Raw genomic sequence first — 21,260 nt, 5'->3', positions numbered from 1 at the left:
CTCCTGAATGTTTTGGATAGAGTAGGGAAGCTTAAAAAAACCCTGTCAGTTTATTTTTGTGCTTTCTGTATCTGGTTGTGGGAGACTTCCCATTACTTACTGCTTGGGGATGCAACAGCAGGAAAGAAGGAATGTCTACAAAGTGAAGGGAATTTCCCTCATAGGCAGTTGTCACCAGGTGTCCACATTGGAAAATTAACCATCACCTTCTCTAAAATGTTGTTCCATTGAGTATAATCAATTGGACAAATCGTGTGGGTAAATATACCTACCTGGGGAGAAAGAAAACAACACTTAAAGGGGTTCTATTTCTTCCTTACACCTTCTAAAATGAAAAAAAAGTTTGGACTATACATGTCATTCAAAACTTAGCACAAAATGTGTCAGTAGATTTGGGAATGCAGTCTGTTCTCAATACAAAGTATATATTATATGAACAGAAGATATATGCACTGCAAGTCTCAACATCCACAAATTCCCAGCGAACTATATTGTTCACTGACAAGTTCTTAGAACATAAAATCACATAATATTTATTTCAACGTAGCTAAAACCATATTAAAGACACAACTCAATTTTAGATATTTATCTGAACGATTATTGTTGCCAGTAAGAACAGTTCTCATATCTTAACCAATTACAATGACTTTAACATACAAACTATGTATATATACATACCTAATACACTTGAATTTTACCTCCAGGGGCCCAGATTCAAGTAGAATCGCGCAATATTTGCGTGGGCAAAGAGCAAATTTTTTTCTCTGCGCCCACGCAAATATTGCGCTTTGCCCGCGATTCACAGAGCAGTTGCTCCGTAAATTGCGCGGGCAATATGCTAAGCAGCCGGGCGCAAGGCTGCCTAATGTAAATGATCCCGCCGGGGGCGGGAATCATTTAAATTAGGCGCGCTCCCGCGCTGAGCGAACAGCGCATGCATTGCGGCAAATGACGTCGCAAGGACGTCATTTGCTTGTAAGTGAACGTGAATGGCGTCCAGCGCCATTCACGGTTCACTTACGTAAACGACGTTAAATTTGAACGTCGCGAGCGGGAGGCGCAGCTATACTTTAGCATTGGCTGCGCCTGCTATTAGCAGGAGCAACCTTATGCTAAAGGCGCCGTACGGAAACTCCGTACCTTGCGTAGGCAGGGCCCGCGCAACTTTTGTGAATCGGTGGTAGTATGCAATTTGCATACTACACGCCGATCACAAAGGCCGCGCCCCCTAGCGGCCAACGCAAGAATGCAGCCTGGGATGTGAAGGCATAAGGAGGCTTATGTTTATCACATCCTAGGCTGCATTCGGTGTAACGAGGTTCCTGAATCAGGAGCACTCGTTACACTGGAGCAAGTAAGCACTTGCGCCGCGCAACTATGGTTGCGCGGGCGCAAGTGCTTCTTGAATCTGGGCCAGGGTCTATTCTGTCTCTATTCTCCAGCTGCATTACAAAGTAAAAACCACACCCCATGTAAATCGGTGTACAATCAGATTTATTTCTCAAGGTGGCTTTAACACTTTGCCAGGTTACTCATTGTTGATGTGTTTTGCCCTATTACAGGGCTTAAATATGCATATCGAATACTGTCAGAATATGCTTGAGTTGTTTGGCCTGGTTTTTAGGCCCATTAATATGACTGGAAATGTGCATATCCTTTACCAAATTCGACCCAGTGACATACAAAGACTGAAAACAGATTTGAAAAGAGCTGCACATACATGTACACGCAGACAAAAATGAAACAACCTGCAAAAACTAAACATGCTGTGTTTCTGGGTGTTTGTGAAACAATTGTTCCTTTAATGCCAATGCACGAGGATTGAAAAAAAACTGATTGCATTTGGCAATCAGAGGTCTTTTAGTTGGTGCTTTAAAGTGTCATTTAATATGAATGCTACTACAGTGCGTTAACACATGTAATGTGCATTGCAGTAGCATACTGTGTACAAAAACAGAGAAGGAAGGACCAAATCACACCTTTATGTTACATACATTAGCACCCCAATGCAAAGGCAACACAGTCTCGATGTACATAAATTGCAGCGCACCACAAAGCACTAATGTGTCAGAAAAATGCGCATATCAATGACAATATGGCCAGACAAAAGTTAGGTAAGTACCGGGGTATTGGCGGCACTGCGTTTTGGGAGGTTCAGCGGCCGGGAGACCACTGGGATCTCTTTTTAACATATTTGGTGGGACTCCAGTTACAAATACTGTTCCTACAACACAGTTGATTGGTAACTATATATTTTGTTTTCTAACCATTGGGTATACACCTAGGTATAGAATTTAAATTCATTACTTATTCCATTACAGCAAACTATAAATCCTCTGAAGAAGATCCCGCATCAGGGATCACAACGCGTCAGGAATTCAACATATACAGATGTCCTTGTTATGTACAACTGTAATTGCAATGTTGTGTTTGTAACTGTATGTATTTTATTCTTGGAGATTCAAAATTGCATTATCATGACTGTGTCCATATGTGCACATTTAATAAACCCTTTTGACATATAATTTTGTACTTGTTGGAATTTTCGCTGCTAAAAAAACCCACTGGGGAACATTTCTATGCCACAATATATCGGGGTGCGCAGTGCGCTTCACTTTCCATATGTGTGTCTTTTCCATTTCAGTACCGGGGGTAAATACCCCCTGAACCCAACAAAGGGGTACTGTAATGGTCACATAGTGGAGACATGTTTAAACTTTATGGTTGTGGTTGTTACAGTCCATCTTTGTATGGTTCAAGGGTACTTACCTAACTTTTGTCTAGATTTTTTGGATGAGGCCTAAGTCCTAGTATATTTTGACAATATGGCCACATGGCATTGTCAAAATATGGCATATTAGGCCAATGATGTCATAAGCAAACGCTTGTATTATGATGACGCAAGATGCCATTGACCCTTCCCTTCTCCCTTTAAAAAACTGACACTGTGATGTTTGCACAATAACAAGTGCTGCTGGTAGTGTATGTTCAGAAAATTAGAGATGATGTGAATAAATCTATTCCTCTCTTCAAAATTTTGGACAGTCCTGTTATTTAGTTCTCAAAAAAGGCAAATGTGGTATAAGTGTACATCATTTTACCAAACCTGGCAAATTAGGAATGGTCTAAGAAAAGGTGGAGCCTAAAGTATAAAAATATAAAAAGCCTAAAGTATATCTAAATCCAAAACTTTTTTTTTTATTTGGATAGGGTACTAAATCGTTAAAACTCCTGTCAGTTGTTTTTTTTTTTTGCTGACCATGTCTCATTGGTGCAATTTGAGAAGAAATCTAAAATCTCTCCAAAATGAGGAAAATCCTCTATAATAAAATCCTCTATAATGCCTCGTACACACGGCCACACTTTCTGAGAAAAAAAGTCAGACTGGCTTTTTTTCTCGTAAAGTCTGGCCGTGTGTAGCCTCCATTGGACTTTTTAGTCGGAAGTCCGACAGACCTTAGATAGAGAACCTGTTCGCTTTCTTTCCGTCCGTCGGACTTCCGACGTACTCACGGCAGACTTTTGCACGGTCAAAAGTCTGACCGTGTGTACAAGGCATAAGACTTTCCCTCTATGTGACCGCTCACAATTTCAGGCTTTTTCCTAACTTTCTCTTTCAGGACAACTAGAGAGGCTAAACCACAGACATAAAAACCTGGCAAGGCTTCTAACCCTTTAATATTCTATTTAAAAAAAAAAAGGTTTTTGGACACATTAAAGTGCAAGTTCATCTGAAACTTTTTTGTTTTGCCTTGAGTGGATGATGATTGGAACGTCTGTCAGGTTTTTAATGCCATCCAGGGCTCCATTAGAGATTCCAGAGACAGTAAGGAAAACTGCACTAGAAATCCAGACAGCAATAAAACTGGTGTGGGTTCAAGCCTTCCTCTCTATACTAAAAGGCACGGCTTGTTGCTTTCACATGTATATACCTATGTTAGTTTGCAATCTCCTAAGATGCTGTGAATAAACATAAAAATGGATCCAATTTTACTTTTTTCCTAGCCTCTATGTGGGCTGCCATTTCTAATCACAAAATAAAAATAGTTCTGGAAAATCAGGGTACTGGCATACAACATTTCTATTTGACACACAACAATCTGTATGTTTTCTTACATAATCTGGAACACATATGTTTTTGCACTCACCTTTCCTTATGTCTTAAATAGAGCTGAGCTTGCATTTGTTCAGATTCTGAGTTTGGGTCTGAACATGAAAAAATGAGCCGTCATTCCTGGTGCAATGAGCTGCAGGTGGAGTATTCCCTGTCCTTCTGCTGATGTATATATACATAGGGGCAGGGATGCTCATCACATAATTGACATTACATGGCCATATTAAATCAATGTCATGATCTATTAGAACAAGGGAACTTGTGCTAAGTTTCAGTCTCAATAAAAAACAAAAATACACTTTTGCAGGTGATTTTAAAATATACAAAAGCCAGATCACTTCAAAAGGTGACATAAAACATACATTCTTTTTTAAATCAACTCTTGCTTTTAGGACATTTTAAATTCACATCAACTTAGCTCTGTTTATTTGCCTTGAATCAGTTTTTCCGTTGTAAATAGTCACTGCTATATTATGAGCATGATTTTAGAAAACACAACTTTATTAACCCAAATAAACAGATCATTGTGATATAATTTATAAAATAAAGCATTATTTTTTAAATTTCTTGCTTACACAGGAAATTAATTTGTGAAACTAGAAGTAACCAGAACAAAATTTCAAAAATATATTTTCAGGGCACCTAGACGTATCTTCTCATTTTAATTAAAACATTGTACAACCTGCAACAATTGGATAATGTTAAAGAACATTATTTAGCAGGAAATAGAAGGTGTAATACAGTCAAGAAGAAAAAAGGCAAATATATTTACAATACAAAGAAACCCAAAAAAAAAAAAAAATGACAAAAAGCTTATCAAACATATCACAGTGATTGTAAAAACACCCTGATTTGTCAAAATATGTGGTTTTTATCAACACTGTTGGCTCACTAGGCAATTACATTGCATTAGCCATATTACAAATTTCAGGGTTTAAAAATAACATTCTGGATTATTAATTCTAAGCCTGAAAATATTTGGAAGATTTCTTTTTTTTAAATGTTACTATTGGCTGGTGTGAGACCACATTTTAATTATTTTTGTTTTGTACACAGAACAAGATTATAAATAACAGGAGTGACCCGTAGCCTGATAAGGCTCTACACAACTAAGTGATTAGACATTTACATGTATGGTTGGAATGACAAATGGATTACACATGTGCAGATGTGGTTTACCAAAATGAAAATTGTGTTAAATGATCCACAAGTCTTAAAAAAACGTTCTTATCATTTTTTTACTACCGTGATGGCATTTTTTAAAATTGAATTATTGCAATGATTTGTTATCTAATATGTTTAGAAAAAAATACTGTGTTGTATTTCATTGAATTTACATCAGTTAAAAAGCAAGCATGTCATATCTGTTTTTCTTTATTTTTAAAGAAAAAGTAAATAATTTATTATTTTTTTCACAGGATTTACATGATTATTATTATTTTGTATCACAGTTTTTCTTAAGAGATCTAGTTCAACAACTGGATATTCATCCCTTATATGCGTGGAGTTTCTTGAGATACTGGTTAGTAATTTCATTGTATTCTATAGCTATTTTCCTTCTTTGTTAGAACAGAAGTATTGTCCATTCTGATCACGCTCTTCACAGTTTAATGAGCTAAATGACAAGTCTTTTTTTTTCTTAGATTATAGTTCCTCCAAGATAAATTTGTTGTTGCTAATACACTCTTTCCCACACCCTCCCTCACCCCAATAAAACTAAATTAAGCAAATTCCTGATATAAAATCTGAGTTTGGGTTTCCGAGCAGAGCTCATGCACACATTGTTGCTGATGATGTTTGGCGCATTTAGACGTACTTCCCGGTCTCAGCAATATTTCTAGGTCTTCAGTGATTTTTTCCCACGTAGCTCACAGTCTGTGCTGTATGTCACTCACCAACAGTGTATAATTAAGGCACTCAATAAATTATTTGGTTTTTATGGTAGGTCCGATGCAATTACAGCCAATCCTGAACTTTGTCTAATTGTCCCAGTGTGTACGGCTTTCGGGCAGTCGGGAGTCAAGACGCGGCCATTTTCTCCTACACTCCCTGTAATGGATAATCTGGCTTTGTTTCGTATGGCTTCAGAAAAGGTCAGCTGAGCAACAAGAGAATGAATAACAAACAAAAGAAGAAAAGTTATTATATCTGTTTTGTCACTATAATCACCACACAGAAACATCAATATATGGAGAGTTATATTAGACATCTGCATTTTCATGTTATTTTCACAGTAGCTATTTGGAATAACTAAAGGTAAATTTGTAAATGTATTTCTAAATTAAATAAAATTTTATGGATTCAAAAAAAACGAGAATGTTGAAAATAGTTTCTTTGATGTTTCACAGACTCTATTTGCTTCTTTTTTTATCAAGTAGATTTAACGTTACTTATTTACTTTTTGGAATAATAAATATTCGGAAAATAGAGTGGGTATGTTAATTCTTAAAAAAAATGATCGTTGCAATTTGCTTAATGATTATCAATTGCTACTTATTGAGATATTCTGCTGTCAAGATGACTTATAATTTAAATCCACAATTGTGGGTAAAGTCATAGTCAAAAATAGGAGACAATTAGATGAAATATCCTTATTACAAATTAAAATAAAAATCACTTTAAATCACATAATTCATTGGTTTAGTTTCCAAGTGGATGTATATGTTTATCCCGAATTCCATCATTTTAGCTAATAAATGAATGTAAGACCATTTTCATTTAGAAAATTCTAGATAAAAAATACTGTGTTCTAGGTTAAAAAAAAAAAAATATATATATATACACGTAGGGTTTGTCTACTGAATGTTAGTTTTAGCAAAAATATACAATATTTTCATTTAATCATCAGCTCAGAGCTAGAGACCAAAATTATTCTAATGCAAACTAAATTCACACAATAATTTGAGGCTATTTTCACATTTTAAACTAGCATACAATATTTAAATATTTGAAAATAGGTATATTATTTAAAAGATCAATTTTATCAGTTTTCAAAAGCAAGCTGATAATGAAGAAATATTATATGTAAAATTGTTTTAAATGTCATTGTTCAAGTTTAGCATACTTGATATACTAAAACTGGAGAGTGCAAAATCTGGTGCAGTTATGCACAGTAGGCAATTAGTTTCGAACTTCAGCTTGTTCAGTTAAGCTTTGATAAAAAATCCTGGAAGCTGGTTGGTTTCTGTGCAGAGCTGCACCAGACTTTCCAGTCTGAAGTTTTAGTACATCAACCCCTATGTCTCTTTAAAGTCTTAGCTAGCCAGCTCCATATATGCTAGACTCCATGCTCCCCAAAAACACCATGAATGAATGCCCATAAAATCTGGTGGTACATGTTTTATGAATATTTAGCTATTGCAAATACTGTATAAAATACCTGCCACCAACTTGAAAAGGTTAATTTCCCATGGCTCTTGGACCAAAGCTGTGCTCAGAAAAATAACTAAGTATAGTACAGTGACTTGAGGATCCATTATAGTCAACCTTATCATTACATACACATTCACACCCTCCTAATACCTTTAGTAAAAGGCATTATATTCTGAGAATAGATCCGTTGTATGTTCGTCATTGCTTGCAAGCAGAGAATATTATATGACCAAGTCTGTTAAATACGTCAAGTAAAATTAGCAAATCTGGTCTAATCTTTTAATATTTCCAGATCTACATCAGTTTGGCCTTATACTCATTTAGTCATATGTTTAGTCATAGGTAATAAGTCAGTTTATTTGGAAAAACAAAACAAAAAACGAAATGTCTATATTACATGGTTCAGAAAACAATACATGATCTGATTCATCTTGTCATTGCTGCTCCTTTACATCTGATCTAGATCTGAAATGTTATATTTCAAACTTTTCAAACTTTACAAGCTGCATACTTGCTCTAGGTCACTGACACAGCGGGGTATATTTATTAAAACTGGAAAAGGCAAAATCTGGTGCAGCTGTGCATTGTAGCCAATTAGCTTCTAACTTTAGCTTGTTCAATTATGTTTTAACCACTTGCCACCCGTCAAATAGCAGAATGACAGCGGCAAAGTGGTTGTGATATCCTGACCGGGTGTCATATGACGTGATCAGGATATCACAGCCGGCGCGCGGGCACGCAGGGCATCGATCGGAGGTGCTGTGTGTCTGACACACAGCAACTCCGATCGTGGTATGAAGCCTCTGACAGATCAGCTGATCATCACGTGAACCAGGAAGTGCCGGTAAACGTCTCTCCTTGGTTCACGCTGAAAGGGAGAATCGATCGACGGCTCTCCCTGTCAGAGGGGGATCTGTGCTGATAATCAACACATTGATTATCAGCACAGCCCCCATGAAAATGTGCAAATAAGTTGCCAATAATTGGCCATCACATGCCAGCCTGTGCCCCTCTATAAAGCCTGTCAGTGCCCAGATCAGTGCCCACAACAGTGCCCAAAAATGTGCCAATCAGTACTCCATCAGAGCCTGTCAGTGCCCCATCAAAGTGCCAATCAGTAGATCCTCATCAGTGCTGCCTATCCAGTGCCACCTATCAGTGCCCATCAGTGCCACCTATCAGTGCCGCCCATCAGTGCCGTCAGTGCTGCCTATTAGTGCCGCCCATCAGTTTTTTTTCAAAATTGTCTCTATTTTTTTGTTTATAGCGCAAAAATTCAAAACCGCAGAGGTGATTAAATACCACCAAAAGACAGCTCTATTTGTGGGAAGAGAATTATAAAAATTTCATTTGGGTACATTGTAGTATGACCGCTCAATTGTCATTCAAAGTGCGACAGCGATGAAAGCTGAAAATTGTCTTGGGCAGAAGGGGCGAAACTGCCTGGTATGGAAGTGGTTGACAATAAATCCTGGAAGCTGATTGGTTTCTATACAGAGCTGCACCAAATTTTGCACTCTCCAGGTTTAGTAAATCAACCCCACTAATTAATTGGAAAAAGGGCAGGATGACAGCTTGGAAGCTTACATATTACAAAACAACATAGCAATTGGCTGCTCTTATAACTTATTTTTTTAAGAATGAGAACACTTCATGTACTCCGGCCTTAGGCCTCATTCACACTGCCCCTTTCAAATCTGCATTTATATGTGTTTAGAGCATATCCAACTAAATGCATTTAGAAATGCTAAATGTGCAGGAGTGTGAATAAGGCCTTAACTTCAGCAACTTTTTTTTTCTTTCTTTTTTAAAGTTTTAATTAGAGTTTAGAAGACTTATAATTTCTGTCGGGTTTTAATTTGTGTCTGTGACCCCCAAGGGTCTTCCTGCTCCTGTAATACCCATACACAGAAATGAAGAATACAGTTTTCATTAAAGCAGGAAGGCGCTGAAAGAAATAGAAACATTATCCTTAGTTCTAATCCTTCTTAACGTGTTAGTAAACACAGGACCTTGCATTCACTATATCTGGTCTTCCACAGTACACCAGGAAGTGCAATTATTTTACTAAATATAAACTGCTAAATACCTTTAGTATATAGAAGTCTTGTGGCTTCTATCAGTGTCTGGTTAAAGCCTGTAGGAGGAGTTTTCATTCTGCTCTGACTATCCTATGAGGCTGCAGGTCCCCTGACCTTCTGGACAGTGCTGATTGGCCCTGTGCTGATCACATGCACCCTCTCAAGAAAAAAAAAACTACCTAGTAATACACACCAAACTGAGCCGGTGCAGCTTGTCACCAAGGCACTGTAGTATCAGGAGATGGATTGGGGACAGAGGAAGAAGGGAAGGAACAGAGAAGAAAGGATCGCACAGCCTTTTTATACAATGCAGAGGATTAACCCCTTGGGCTCCACAGTGAGTATAACAAACATGCTTTATTGCAGATACAGACTGATTTTACTGTGTGGGTTTAGTAACACTTTAACTCTACTAAAATGTTTTCTTTTTTTTTGGGGGGGGGGGCTTTATTTACATGAATGGACAGGGGTAAATGAGGGGATGGTCAAAACAGTGGGTTGAGCTACAGTTTTACCACCCCCTAACTGCCCAGCCACAAGTCAACATGTCCATAGTCGCGGTGTAGAAAAATATATACCACAGGTTGCATTCGGCAGGCAGTACCACCACCAAATGACACCCATTCAGGTAAATAGGGCTGCACTGCACCCACTCTACAACCATGCAGTTGCAGTGTGCCAGGCTTTCATTGGTTAAGACAGGTGGTGAGGAGGTGACACATCACCCCCATGCCTACTGTCAAATGCCTATTAGGTGCGAGCCACCGTGAGTTGATTTTCACAGGAGTAGCAATGACAGCCACATATGCAAATATGGCCTTAACTAATGTCCCCATTGAAAGATTTCCCATCTCTCCCCTTGAAGAGACACACAGACAACAAAGAAAACCCAACAGAGTTTCTAACCAATCTCTGCTCTAACCAAAATAAAATACAACATTTCTGGCTGGACGTGGGTTTTCAAATTTTGGGAACAAGTAGACACTTAGGGCCAAATCCTCAGCCAGGCGGCGTAACTTAACTTTCAGCAGTTAAGTTACACTGACTTAAAGTTTTTACCTAAGTGCCTGATCCTCAAAGCACTTACGTAAAAATTTCAAGCAGTGTAAGTTAAGTGCCGCCGTCGTAAGGCGTTCCTCCTCTCCGGGGGGCGTTTACAATTTAAATGAGGCGCGCTCCCGCGCCGGCCGTACTGCGCATGCGCGTGACGTCATTTTCCCGACGTGCATCGCGCGAACGTAATTGACGCCGGGCGGCTTTGTGGATTGCGACGGGACACTAAAGTTACGACGGGTGAAAAAAAGACGCGCCGGGAAAACAAATAATTTTAAAAAAAAATGACAGCGTCGCTCGGCATGCATTCCTGAGGGAGAACTCCATGCCAATTTTCAATGAAAAAAACGGCATGGGTTCCCCCTCAGGAGCATACCAGGCCCTTAGGTCTGGTATGGGTTGTAAGGAGACCCCCCTCCGCCGCAAAATTGACGTAGGGGGTCCCCCTACAATCCATACCAGACCCGTATCCAAAGCACGCTACCCGGCCAGCCAGGAAGGGAGTGGGGACGAGCGAGCGCCCCCCCCCCCTCCTGAGCCGTGCCAGGCCGCATGCCCTCAACATGGGGGGGTTGGGTGCTCTGGGGCATGGGGGCGCACTGCGGGCCCCCCCACCCCAGAGCACCCTGTCCCCATGTTGATGAGGACAGGACCTCTTCCCGACAACCCTTGCCATTGGTTGTCGGGGTCTGCGGGCGGAGGCTTATCGGAATCTGGGAGTCCCCTTTAATAAGGGGGCCCCCAGATACCGGCCCCCCACCCTAAGTGAATGGATATGGGGTACATCGTACCCCTATCCATTCACCTGTAGGCAAAAAGTAAAAGTTAATAAACACACAACACAAGGCTTTTTAAAATATTTTATTATTCTGCTCCGGACGCCCCCCCTGTCTTCGTTATTAGCTCAATTACCAGGGGGGGCTTCTTCTTCCACTCTCCGGGGGTCTTCTCCGCTCTCCGGGGGTGTTCCGCTCTCCGGGGGGGGCTTCTCCGGACTCCGGGGGGCTTCTTCCATCTTCTCCCCTCTTCCGCTCTTGACTCGGCGAACCCCGGTTCTTCTGCAGCTGTCCGGTGCCTTCTTCTTCAGCGCTGGCTGCCTGCTATGTTTGTGTGTTAGCTCGATTTCAAACAGGCAGCCGGCGCGGTCTTCTGTGACGTCAGGGTCTTCTGGTCTTCTGTTCTTCCTATGTTGCCTCGTCGCCTCTTGTCGCTGTAATGATGGAAGCGCGCCTTGCATCACATTTATATAGGCATCACCGTCCCATCATGCTCCGGCAGGTACCCACGTGGTGGGTGCACGTGGGTAGGCACCCACCACGTGGGTACCTACCGGAGCATGATGGGACGGCGATGCCTATATAAATGGGATGCAAGGCGCGCTTCCATCATTACAGCGACAAGAGGCGACGAGGCAACATAGGAAGAACAGAAGACCAGAAGACCCTGACGTCACAGAAGACCGCGCCGGCTGCCTGTTTGAAATCGAGCTAACACACAAACATAGCAGGCAGCCAGCGCTGAAGAAGAAGGCACCGGACAGCTGCAGAAGAACCGGGGTTCGCCGAGTCAAGAGCGGAAGAGGGGAGAAGATGGAAGAAGCCCCCCGGAGTCCGGAGAAGCCCCCCCCGGAGAGCGGAACACCCCCGGAGAGCGGAGAAGACCCCCGGAGAGTGGAAGAAGAAGCCCCCCCTGGTAATTGAGCTAATAACGAAGACAGGGGGGGCGTCCGGAGCAGAATAATAAAATATTTTAAAAAGCCTTGTGTTGTGTGTTTATTAACTTTTACTTTTTGCCTACAGGTGAATGGATAGGGGTACGATGTACCCCATATCCATTCACTTAGGGTGGGGGGCCGGTATCTGGGGGCCCCCTTATTAAAGGGGACTCCCAGATTCCGATAAGCCTCCGCCCGCAGACCCCGACAACCAATGGCAAGGGTTGTCGGGAAGAGGTCCTGTCCTCATCAACATGGGGACAGGGTGCTCTGGGGTGGGGGGGCCCGCAGTGCGCCCCCCTGCCCCAGAGCACCCAACCCCCCCATGTTGAGGGCATGCGGCCTGGCACGGCTCAGGAGGGGGGGGGGCGCTCGCTCGTCCCCACTCCCTTCCTGGCTGGCCGGGTAGCGTGCTTTGGATACGGGTCTGGTATGGATTGTAGGGGGACCCCCTACGTCAATTTTGCGGCGGAGGGGGGTCTCCTTACAACCCATAACAGACCTAAGGGCCTGGTATGCTCCTGAGGGGGAACCCATGCCGTTTTTTTCATTGAAAATTGGCATGGAGTTCTCCCTCGGGAATGCATACCAAATGCCGTCGCTTGAATGGGCCTTTACAAGGTGTGACTAACTTTACACTTTGTAAAAGCAGCCCTAGTTTTACACCAGGCAAACTAACACTTACGGCGTAAAAACTAGGTACAAAAGCTTTGAGGATCGCCCTAAGTGCTAATTTGCATACTAACAGAGGCATTTCGACTCGAAATGCCCCCAGTGGCGGATGCGGTACTGCATCCTAAGATCCGGCAGTGTAAGTCCCTTACAGATGTCGGATCTTCTGCCTAACTTAGGAAAACTGCTTCTGAGGATCAGTTCCAAAGTTAGAACCAGAGATACGACGGCTTACGCCGGAGTATCTCTTTTGTGGATATGGCCCACAGAAATTGTCAAGAACCAACACATCCTGATTTGTTTCCTTGACTTAAAAACTCAAACAATTTACTATTAGAAACGACAAGAGCATAATCTATCAGCAGCCTTTGCCTGTAAATAATGTCTTTAAGCTGATAAAAATATCTTGCTTCCATAAAGAATGCCACAACAAATTCTACTTAAGCTCAACACCGATAGAAGACTTCTCCCAAATCTACATTCAAACAATGTGCAGGAAAAAAATTGATTTTAAGCTTTTTTGAAGTTAAGATAATGAAACATGACATAAAAATAACATATGTTTAGTATAAAACCAAAATACATGACTATGGTAATGTAATTGAACCAGACAGCATCAATCTGTCCATATTGCTAAATCATTTGTATCTGCATGTTGGGTGCACGCATCACAGCACATACTCATGATCAAGCAGTTGTCGTGAAAAAAAAGTGGGCTGCTGAGGGGGTGTGACAACGAAAGCTGGAATGTTTAAATGATTGTAAACTTGGAAAATTCAACATACTTTTACAGTATTGTATACTGACGGAGAATAGCCCTGTTTTTGATGATCTGCAACAACCTTGCACTTTCTTCACCTAGAACGTAAACAAAATAACAGAACGCTTGAGGTAAAGAACCACAATGTTTTGTTGCAGAATGGAAAGGGATGGGCAAAAAACAAACAAAAAAAAAAAAACATTTTTTGTGTAGAGCAACCTACAATGTTATTAAAAAAGGGTAAAAAATTATACTTTCTTTGGTAAATTTAAAGAGGAAGTAAACCATGGTGGGTTATACTTCCTCTTTATTCCCCTGAAAAGTAAAAGCATAATGGGCTAGCCCATTATGTGGCACTTACCTGAAAACAAAGCCTGCGATGTCCCCGCTGGTGGTCGCATTCATCTTCACCCCTCTTCCTTCCGGGGGCCGCGGACTCCGGCTCTGACACTGGCTGGAGCCGCGTGACGCCAGTCATGGCATACGTTGGGGAAGAAACGGCACAGAGGTCCGTTTCTTCACTGCACATGCACCAATGACATCATCGGCGCACTACAAGGTAAATACCTCCTAAACGGCGCACGTTTAGGAGATATTTTCAGTACGCATAGGTAAGCCTTATTATAGGCTTACCTATATGTATAAATGTCTCAGGGGGGTTTACAACCACTTTAAGATTAACTAGTAATCGGGCACATTATTTTGTTAATATAGGCAGCCATTTAGGTCATTGATAAACTGATATTTACTACTTTTATGAACTTTCTTATTTCTGTTCAATAAGTAAGCCCCAGTTTTGATAATACAGTATAAGGGGGTGATTTACTAAAGGTCTGACAAACATATGTGCAACATCTTGTTGGGTAAATGGCTATAAAAATTATAATATTTAAGACAATAAAAAATAGGCACATATGATTCAAAATGGAAAAAATAAGATCTTTGATCTAGTATTTATTTAGTGAATTACCATGCAATTATGGTTGCTATCATAACAAGTGTATTTATTGGTGACAAAAGTGAAACCTACTTTTTAAAATATTTTTAACACGGCTGTATTAAATGGTACAATTGGGACAAGAACATGTTCTTAAATAAGAAAGCCCTACTTTTTAGTAGGGCTTGTCTATGAATTTACTCTAACATCTAAAAACTTTTTTTTCCTCCAGTAGGACATTATTCCTGAACTACACAGGAATAATATCATATAATAATTATTATTTGTAATTAAGTATCAGTTTTTACTTACAGCACTCCTCTACTAAGAGTCTTTGGGGCTCACCACCCAATAACTAGTGAAGGGTTAAGAGGATATCTTTTAGTAGCTTACTAAATATATTTATTTAAAAATAAAAGACTTCTTCTTATATTAATAGATGAAAGCTAATATATATATATTTATATATACACACACTCACCAGACACTTTATTAGGTACACCCGTTCAATTGCTTGGTAACACAAATTGCTAATCAGCCAATCACATGGCAACAACTCAATGCATTTAGGCATCTAGGTGTGGAGAAGACGAATTGCTGAAGTTCAAACCAAGCATCAGACCGGGGAAGAAAGGGGATTTAAAGCGGAGTTCCACCCAAAAGTGGAACCTCCACTTAATCCACTCCTCGCCCCCTTACACGCCACATTTGGCATGTAATTTTTTTGGGGGGGATTGGGGACTTCAGGTGGAGTGGGGCTTCCTGTCCCACTTCCTTCTTCCGCCCAGGGACCGCTAAGGCGATACGTCATATCACCTTTTGGTGGCCCCTCCCTGTAGGCGATCGCCTGGGACACGTGACAGGTCACAGGCGATCGCCTGTCCAATCAGGTAGCGCATTGCCGCTCATGCATACGCATTGAGTGCCCGGCCGTGAAGCTGAAAGCTGTCACGGCCGGGTGCCCACAGTTAGGATGGAGGCGCCGGCAGAGAGGGGGGAGAGGAGAGGAGCGAAGCTCTGTGCGGCGCAGCGCTGGACAGTGGAGCAGGTAAGTGTATGTTTATTAAAAGCCAGCAGCTATGTTTTTTGTAGCTGCTGACTTTTAATAAACATTAACAAAGGCTGGAACTCTGCTTTAAGTGACTTTGAGTGTGGCATGGTTGTTGGTGGCAGACAGGCTGGTCTAAATATTTCAAAAACTGCTGATCTACTGGGATTTTCACGCACAACCATCTCTAAGGTTTACAGAGAATGGTCCAAAAAAGTGAAAATATCCAGTGAGTGGCAGTTGTGTGGAGGAAAATGCCTTGTTCATGTCAGAGGAGAATGGGCAAACTGGTTCAAGATGATAGAAAGGCAACAGTAACTCAAATAACCGCTCATTACAGCCAAAGTATGCAGAATACATCTCAGAATGCACAACACATCGAACCTTGAAGCGGATGGGATAAAGCAGCAGATGACCACACCGGGTGCCACTCCTGTCAAGAACAGAAAACTGAGGCTACAATTCGCACATGCTCACCAAAATTGGACAATAAAAGACTGGAAAAACGTTGGTTGGTCTGATGAGTCTCGAATTCAGCTGCGACATTCAGATAGTAGGGTCAGAATTTGGCATAAACAACATGAAAGCTTGGCTACTTCCAGCAGGATAATGCACCATGTCACAAAGCTCAAATCATCTTAAACTGTTTTTTTTTAATATGACAATGAGATCACTGTATTTCAATGGCCTCCACGGTCACCAGATCTCAATCCATTAGAGCACCTTTGGGATGTGGTGGAATGGGATATTCACATCATGGATGTGCAGCTGACAAATCTGCAGCAACTGTGTGATGCTACTATGTCAATATGGACCAAAATCTTGGAGAGATGTCGCCAACACCTTGTTGAATCTATGCCACAAAGAATGAAGGCAATTCTGAAGGAAAAAGTCCAACCCGGTACTGGCAAGGTGTACCTAATAAAGTAGTCAGTGAGCATATATATATATATATATATATATATATATATATAAGGCACCGTATACGGATATTATGTAAATAAGATAATTTAAGATGCCATGGAGGACCCACAGTTCTTCTAACCAAATATATCCAAAGCATTTACAAGTGGTCATCGCTCACCCTGTTGGACACATATTAGAATTATTTATATTGTAAACCACTGCCCAAACTGTTGGCGCTATATAAATCCTGTATAATAACAATAATTTATATACATTACCGTATTTATCAGCGTATAACACACACTTTTCCCCCCTGAAAATAGAGGGAAATCATGGGTACGTGTTATATGCCGATATTTACCTGGCTGTCTCAGGAAGGGGGGGGGGGGGTGTCGAGCATCCCCAGATTACACATAGAAGGAATCTCCTGTTTACTCAGCACACATGGAATCACACACAGTCCCGCCTCCTGAGCGGCTCATAGAATAGACATCACATGTCCTGGCATTGGACTAATGTTCTGTCTATTATAGGAGACATCCAGGAGGCGGGACTGTGTGCGACTAAGCGCAGAGTAAACAGGAGATCCCTCTGTGTAATCCGGCATTGGCGAGGCTGCAGATGGGCACTAATCAGGCTGCATTGATGGGCAATGGAGAGGCTGTGATGGGCACTAATCAGGCTGCATTGATGGGCAATGAAGAGGCTGCAGATGGGCACTAATCAGGCTGCACTGATGTGCAATAGAGAGGCTGCAGATGGGCACTAATCAGGCTCCATTGATGGGCAATGAAGAGGCTGCAGGTGGGCACTGATTAGGCTGCATTAATGGGCACTGACCTTTATTTTGCTTCAAAGATCTTTATTTAAAATGTACGTTTTTTTTCCTGAAACTTCCCATTTAAAATTAAGGTGCATGTTATACGCCGATAAATACGGTAATTCTAAAGTCTTTTTGTAATGGCATTTTAAACCATTACTATTGAGTTGGGGTAGATAACCCCAACTGAGACCCAGCATATAGCATAATATATATGTCCAGGTAATAAACTACTTTTATATGTTCATTAATTTGCTCATGAAATAATTCAGTTTTATGATATTACTGAAAAATCAGTAATCACAGGCAACTTATTTATTACAGCTATAGCAGATCTGATTTTATATAAGGTAGTCTACAGCCTATTTGGTTTCTACCAAAACTAGATCACAGGCCAGTAGCCTGCAGTCTTATTACAGTGGTTGTAAACCCTTAAAATCCACTTTTTACTACAGGTAAGCCTATAATAAGGCTTATGTGCACTGAAGCAAAAGCTTGTTCGTGCCATTGCTTCAGCTGACGTGCCGATACCTGGTGGCTCCAGCGCGCACGCGCAGGAGTGACGTCATCGCGGCTTCTGGGCAATCACAGCGCCAGAGCCTGCAATACCCGGAAATAACTCCGGGAGCGATGTTGCAGGCCGGACCAGTGTACTGGGACAGCTGCAGGGGCTTCGTTCTAAGGTAAGTATTTCACAATGAGCTAGTATGCTATTTATCTTGCAGTTTGTTTTGGTGGAGTGGATTTACAACCACTTTAATTTTAGCTTACTCTATCAATTGATAGAAAAATGTTGCAGCCACTGGTAGTGGTTATATTAGTGATCTTTCCTCAGAATTTATTTTTACCTGGCAATCCTGAGAATAACACACTTCCACTTTTTGGCTCCACTGTATTGATGGCTTTCACCCATGCTGGATTTCAAACATGTCTGCCTTTGTTCATTGCCATAACATGGTGACTGATGTGATTAGTAGTTTACAAAAGAAAAAATATTTTTTTTTCTCTTGATTTCACTGGAAGTTACAAGCACACTGCATTTATGGCAATAAAAAGAGGTATTCCCTATACTTGCTGAAAAGTCTAGTCTGAAAAAAAGTCTTAGTCTGAAATAAATAAAACTAATACAACCCCCACATCTAAGGACTGGTAAGCTTAAGCAAATTGTATTTTTCTTCTTGGGTTTAATTATCCTGTACATTTTTTTTTTTTTTAGGATAATTCTTATAGATTCTAGTGATTTAGCACTTGAGTGGTGTTGCAGAAGCAGTTATACATGACATTTATATCAATATTTGTTTAAAGAGTTCAAATAAAGTCTAATTTCCAGCAAGCAGACCTGAGTGCAGGAAATCATATGCGCTATATAAAAAGTCTGGCCAAGTTGTAGTTTATGATGACTATGCTCAGATATATTTAAGGCTATTGAATAATAAAAAAAATTGGCAATCCCTTTATTAAAATATATAAGTAATGTATTTATACAAACATGCCAATCACAATTTATTGCTAGAAGAATAAAAAAAAATGTGGATGAAGCAATGGTTATCATAATTACCAACAGTATGGAGTTTTCTATGACTTTTCTAAACAATGGAAGTTTCTTATGAAAATGGAAAGGACATTAATGAGAAGATTAAAAAAAGGAAAGTTCTACATCAAATCTAAAGAGACTTCTGTGGACATAATTTATCCCGGTGCCAAAAAAGGATTTCAATTAGGATCTTAACAAGCGCTTTTGAAAGAGCCTGAATTACCCAGAAATACCGGTAATAACTATTGATTTCTCCAAACTGCGTTGTACTAATAAGGCTATTTGTGTAGTTCGCTAACTTAAGTATTGTATTTGCAAACATCCAAAGCCAAATTCTTACAACAATCAACTTAACACAGAAAAAAAATAGTGTCTACAGTGTAAAATGTGTTATGTAAATTATATCTACGTTTTGTATGTAACACAAATAAAAAAATGCATTAAAAAATGATTTACAAAATGTACATATTAAAAATACATAAATAATCATTTACACTAGAAAACAAATTCAGTTATCTAGATGGTTACTAAGTGAACTGTTGTATGAATGTTTTTAATAAAATATGCTGTACTTTTTTTGTGAAAAAATATGCTTTTGAATTAAAAAAAATCCTGTCTGTGGTTTTTCTAAGTAAAATAAATTAAATATCTTTATAATAAAAAAATATTAAATTCTTGGTAGATCATAGAGCATGAACTTTCTGTGGCTAGTTCCACTATATTGCCAGAAATAGGTGCGTAGAGGCTTAGAATCTGAAGTAAATACAACATCTGCTACCTCTTAGGACGAGATCAGGTTTCTTTGTCCAACATTGCACATAAGTCATGATAAAGGGTATGCCAAGTTTTTTTTTAGCTATTTATGCTTTGGAAAGTTCTAATAAATTTTGAAGGTTTGTTTGCTATTAGAAAAATATAATATAAATATATATAATATGTTACAAAGTCCATAGAAACATATTTCAATGCAGATGTCTATAAACAACATACACTGTACATCTGCAGCCAATAATGTACGGAACCAGTGAGCACTGAATTATCTCAATACTGAAAGCTTTGATAGTAGCAAGCATAACCACTAGACAGACAGGGCACGACACTGCACTACACATGGCATCACCCACTCACTGTAGTAGACCCTAGGTCCTACCCCTAAATCTTAACACTCTCGGTTCCATATACGTTGTAACCTTCTCTATAAGTTGCTAAATTCTGGGTATTCTGCGAGGAAGATGGGTTAAAATTCTGTGCACTCTTTGCCACCTTCATTCTTTTCGCTTCTGCCCTTGACTTGTAACAGAATTCTATCAAGGCCACCAGCATTGCCAAGCCCAGGCCTCCAACCAGAATGTAGAAAACTCCAGCAACGTTGCTCAGACTCAATGCACTTGTCTTGTCCTAAAAAAAGAAATAAAATGAATATAATTGGCACAGGAAAAATGTCAACTGAGCAAACACAGAAAAAAAAGGGGGCCTATCTTCTAAAATAATTAATTATCATTAGATAATATATAAATTAAATTAAATATGCCTAAATATGCATTTAATACATTACCACTACATATCAAATTATAGGGATGTATAAAAATTATATTGTGTTACCAATACTTTAGGATGTAACCAGTCATTCGCCAACAGTAAAAAAAAATTGTTACCTCTGTTTCTGTACAATGCAAATAATTTTAGGATTCTGAATAAATATGGGTTGATAAAATTCAAGGATTGTAAAGCAAAAGACTGCATATAACCATTTGACATTTTATAAAATTATTTTAACCTATTTGGCTTTATTTTTATGTTATACTAAATATGATTTTAGGTCACTAAAACTGCTAGTAAACACTATATAAAACAAAGGGTAAAAACATCAAAATATAAAATTTGAACACGTATAGCTGTAAACGTATGAGCTTTAATAAAAACGTAAAAATTATTTTCTACTTGGATAAAACTTGGAGAAAACAAAAAGTTTTTTTTTAACTAAAATTAATTTATTGTGGCTCTAAACTTATGAACTTCAGTAAAAAAAAGTTCTACTTGGATAAAACAAAATATAATTTTTTAACTTAAATTAATTTACTGTGGAGAGCATTTTAAGGGTTGACATAATAAAAATAATTATGAATTAGTGGAAATAAAATCTGCAGCTAAAATAAAGTTTTAAGACACTTTATCAACTGGAACTTTTAATTTAATTTTGATGATTATTTATTAACAACATACAACCTTTCCTTACAGATAATATTACA

At 39.6% G+C, this 21,260-nt stretch overlaps 1 protein-coding gene across 6 annotated transcripts in view; it reads right to left on the bottom strand.

Annotated features, from left to right (window-relative positions):
- Nucleotides 1–4,592: 4,592 nt before the first annotated feature.
- Nucleotides 4,593–21,260, bottom strand: part of GRIA4 (glutamate ionotropic receptor AMPA type subunit 4) — a 430,528-nt gene continuing 413,860 nt past the window's right edge. For 2 of the 6 annotated variants that reach the window (XM_040340229.1, XM_040340230.1), the window contains exons 15-16: nucleotides 20,275–20,409; nucleotides 4,593–6,212 (exon numbers count right to left, since the gene is read on the bottom strand). In XM_040340229.1, coding sequence (XP_040196163.1) covers nucleotides 6,051–6,212; nucleotides 20,275–20,409 — 297 coding nt within the window. In that variant the 3' untranslated portion in view covers nucleotides 4,593–6,050. Of the gene's footprint in view, nucleotides 6,213–13,791; nucleotides 13,865–20,139; nucleotides 20,410–21,260 lie in introns of all 6 variants that reach the window. The other 4 variants (XM_040340232.1, XM_040340231.1, XM_040340234.1 and 1 more) reach the window with 3 other exon arrangements.

Source organism: Rana temporaria, chromosome 2, assembly GCF_905171775.1.
Source record: "Rana temporaria chromosome 2, aRanTem1.1, whole genome shotgun sequence".
NCBI classification, from domain to species: Eukaryota; Metazoa; Chordata; class Amphibia; order Anura; family Ranidae; genus Rana; species Rana temporaria.
The sequence above is the reverse complement of the archived record's forward strand: the minus strand, read 5'-3'. Positions and strand labels throughout refer to the sequence as shown.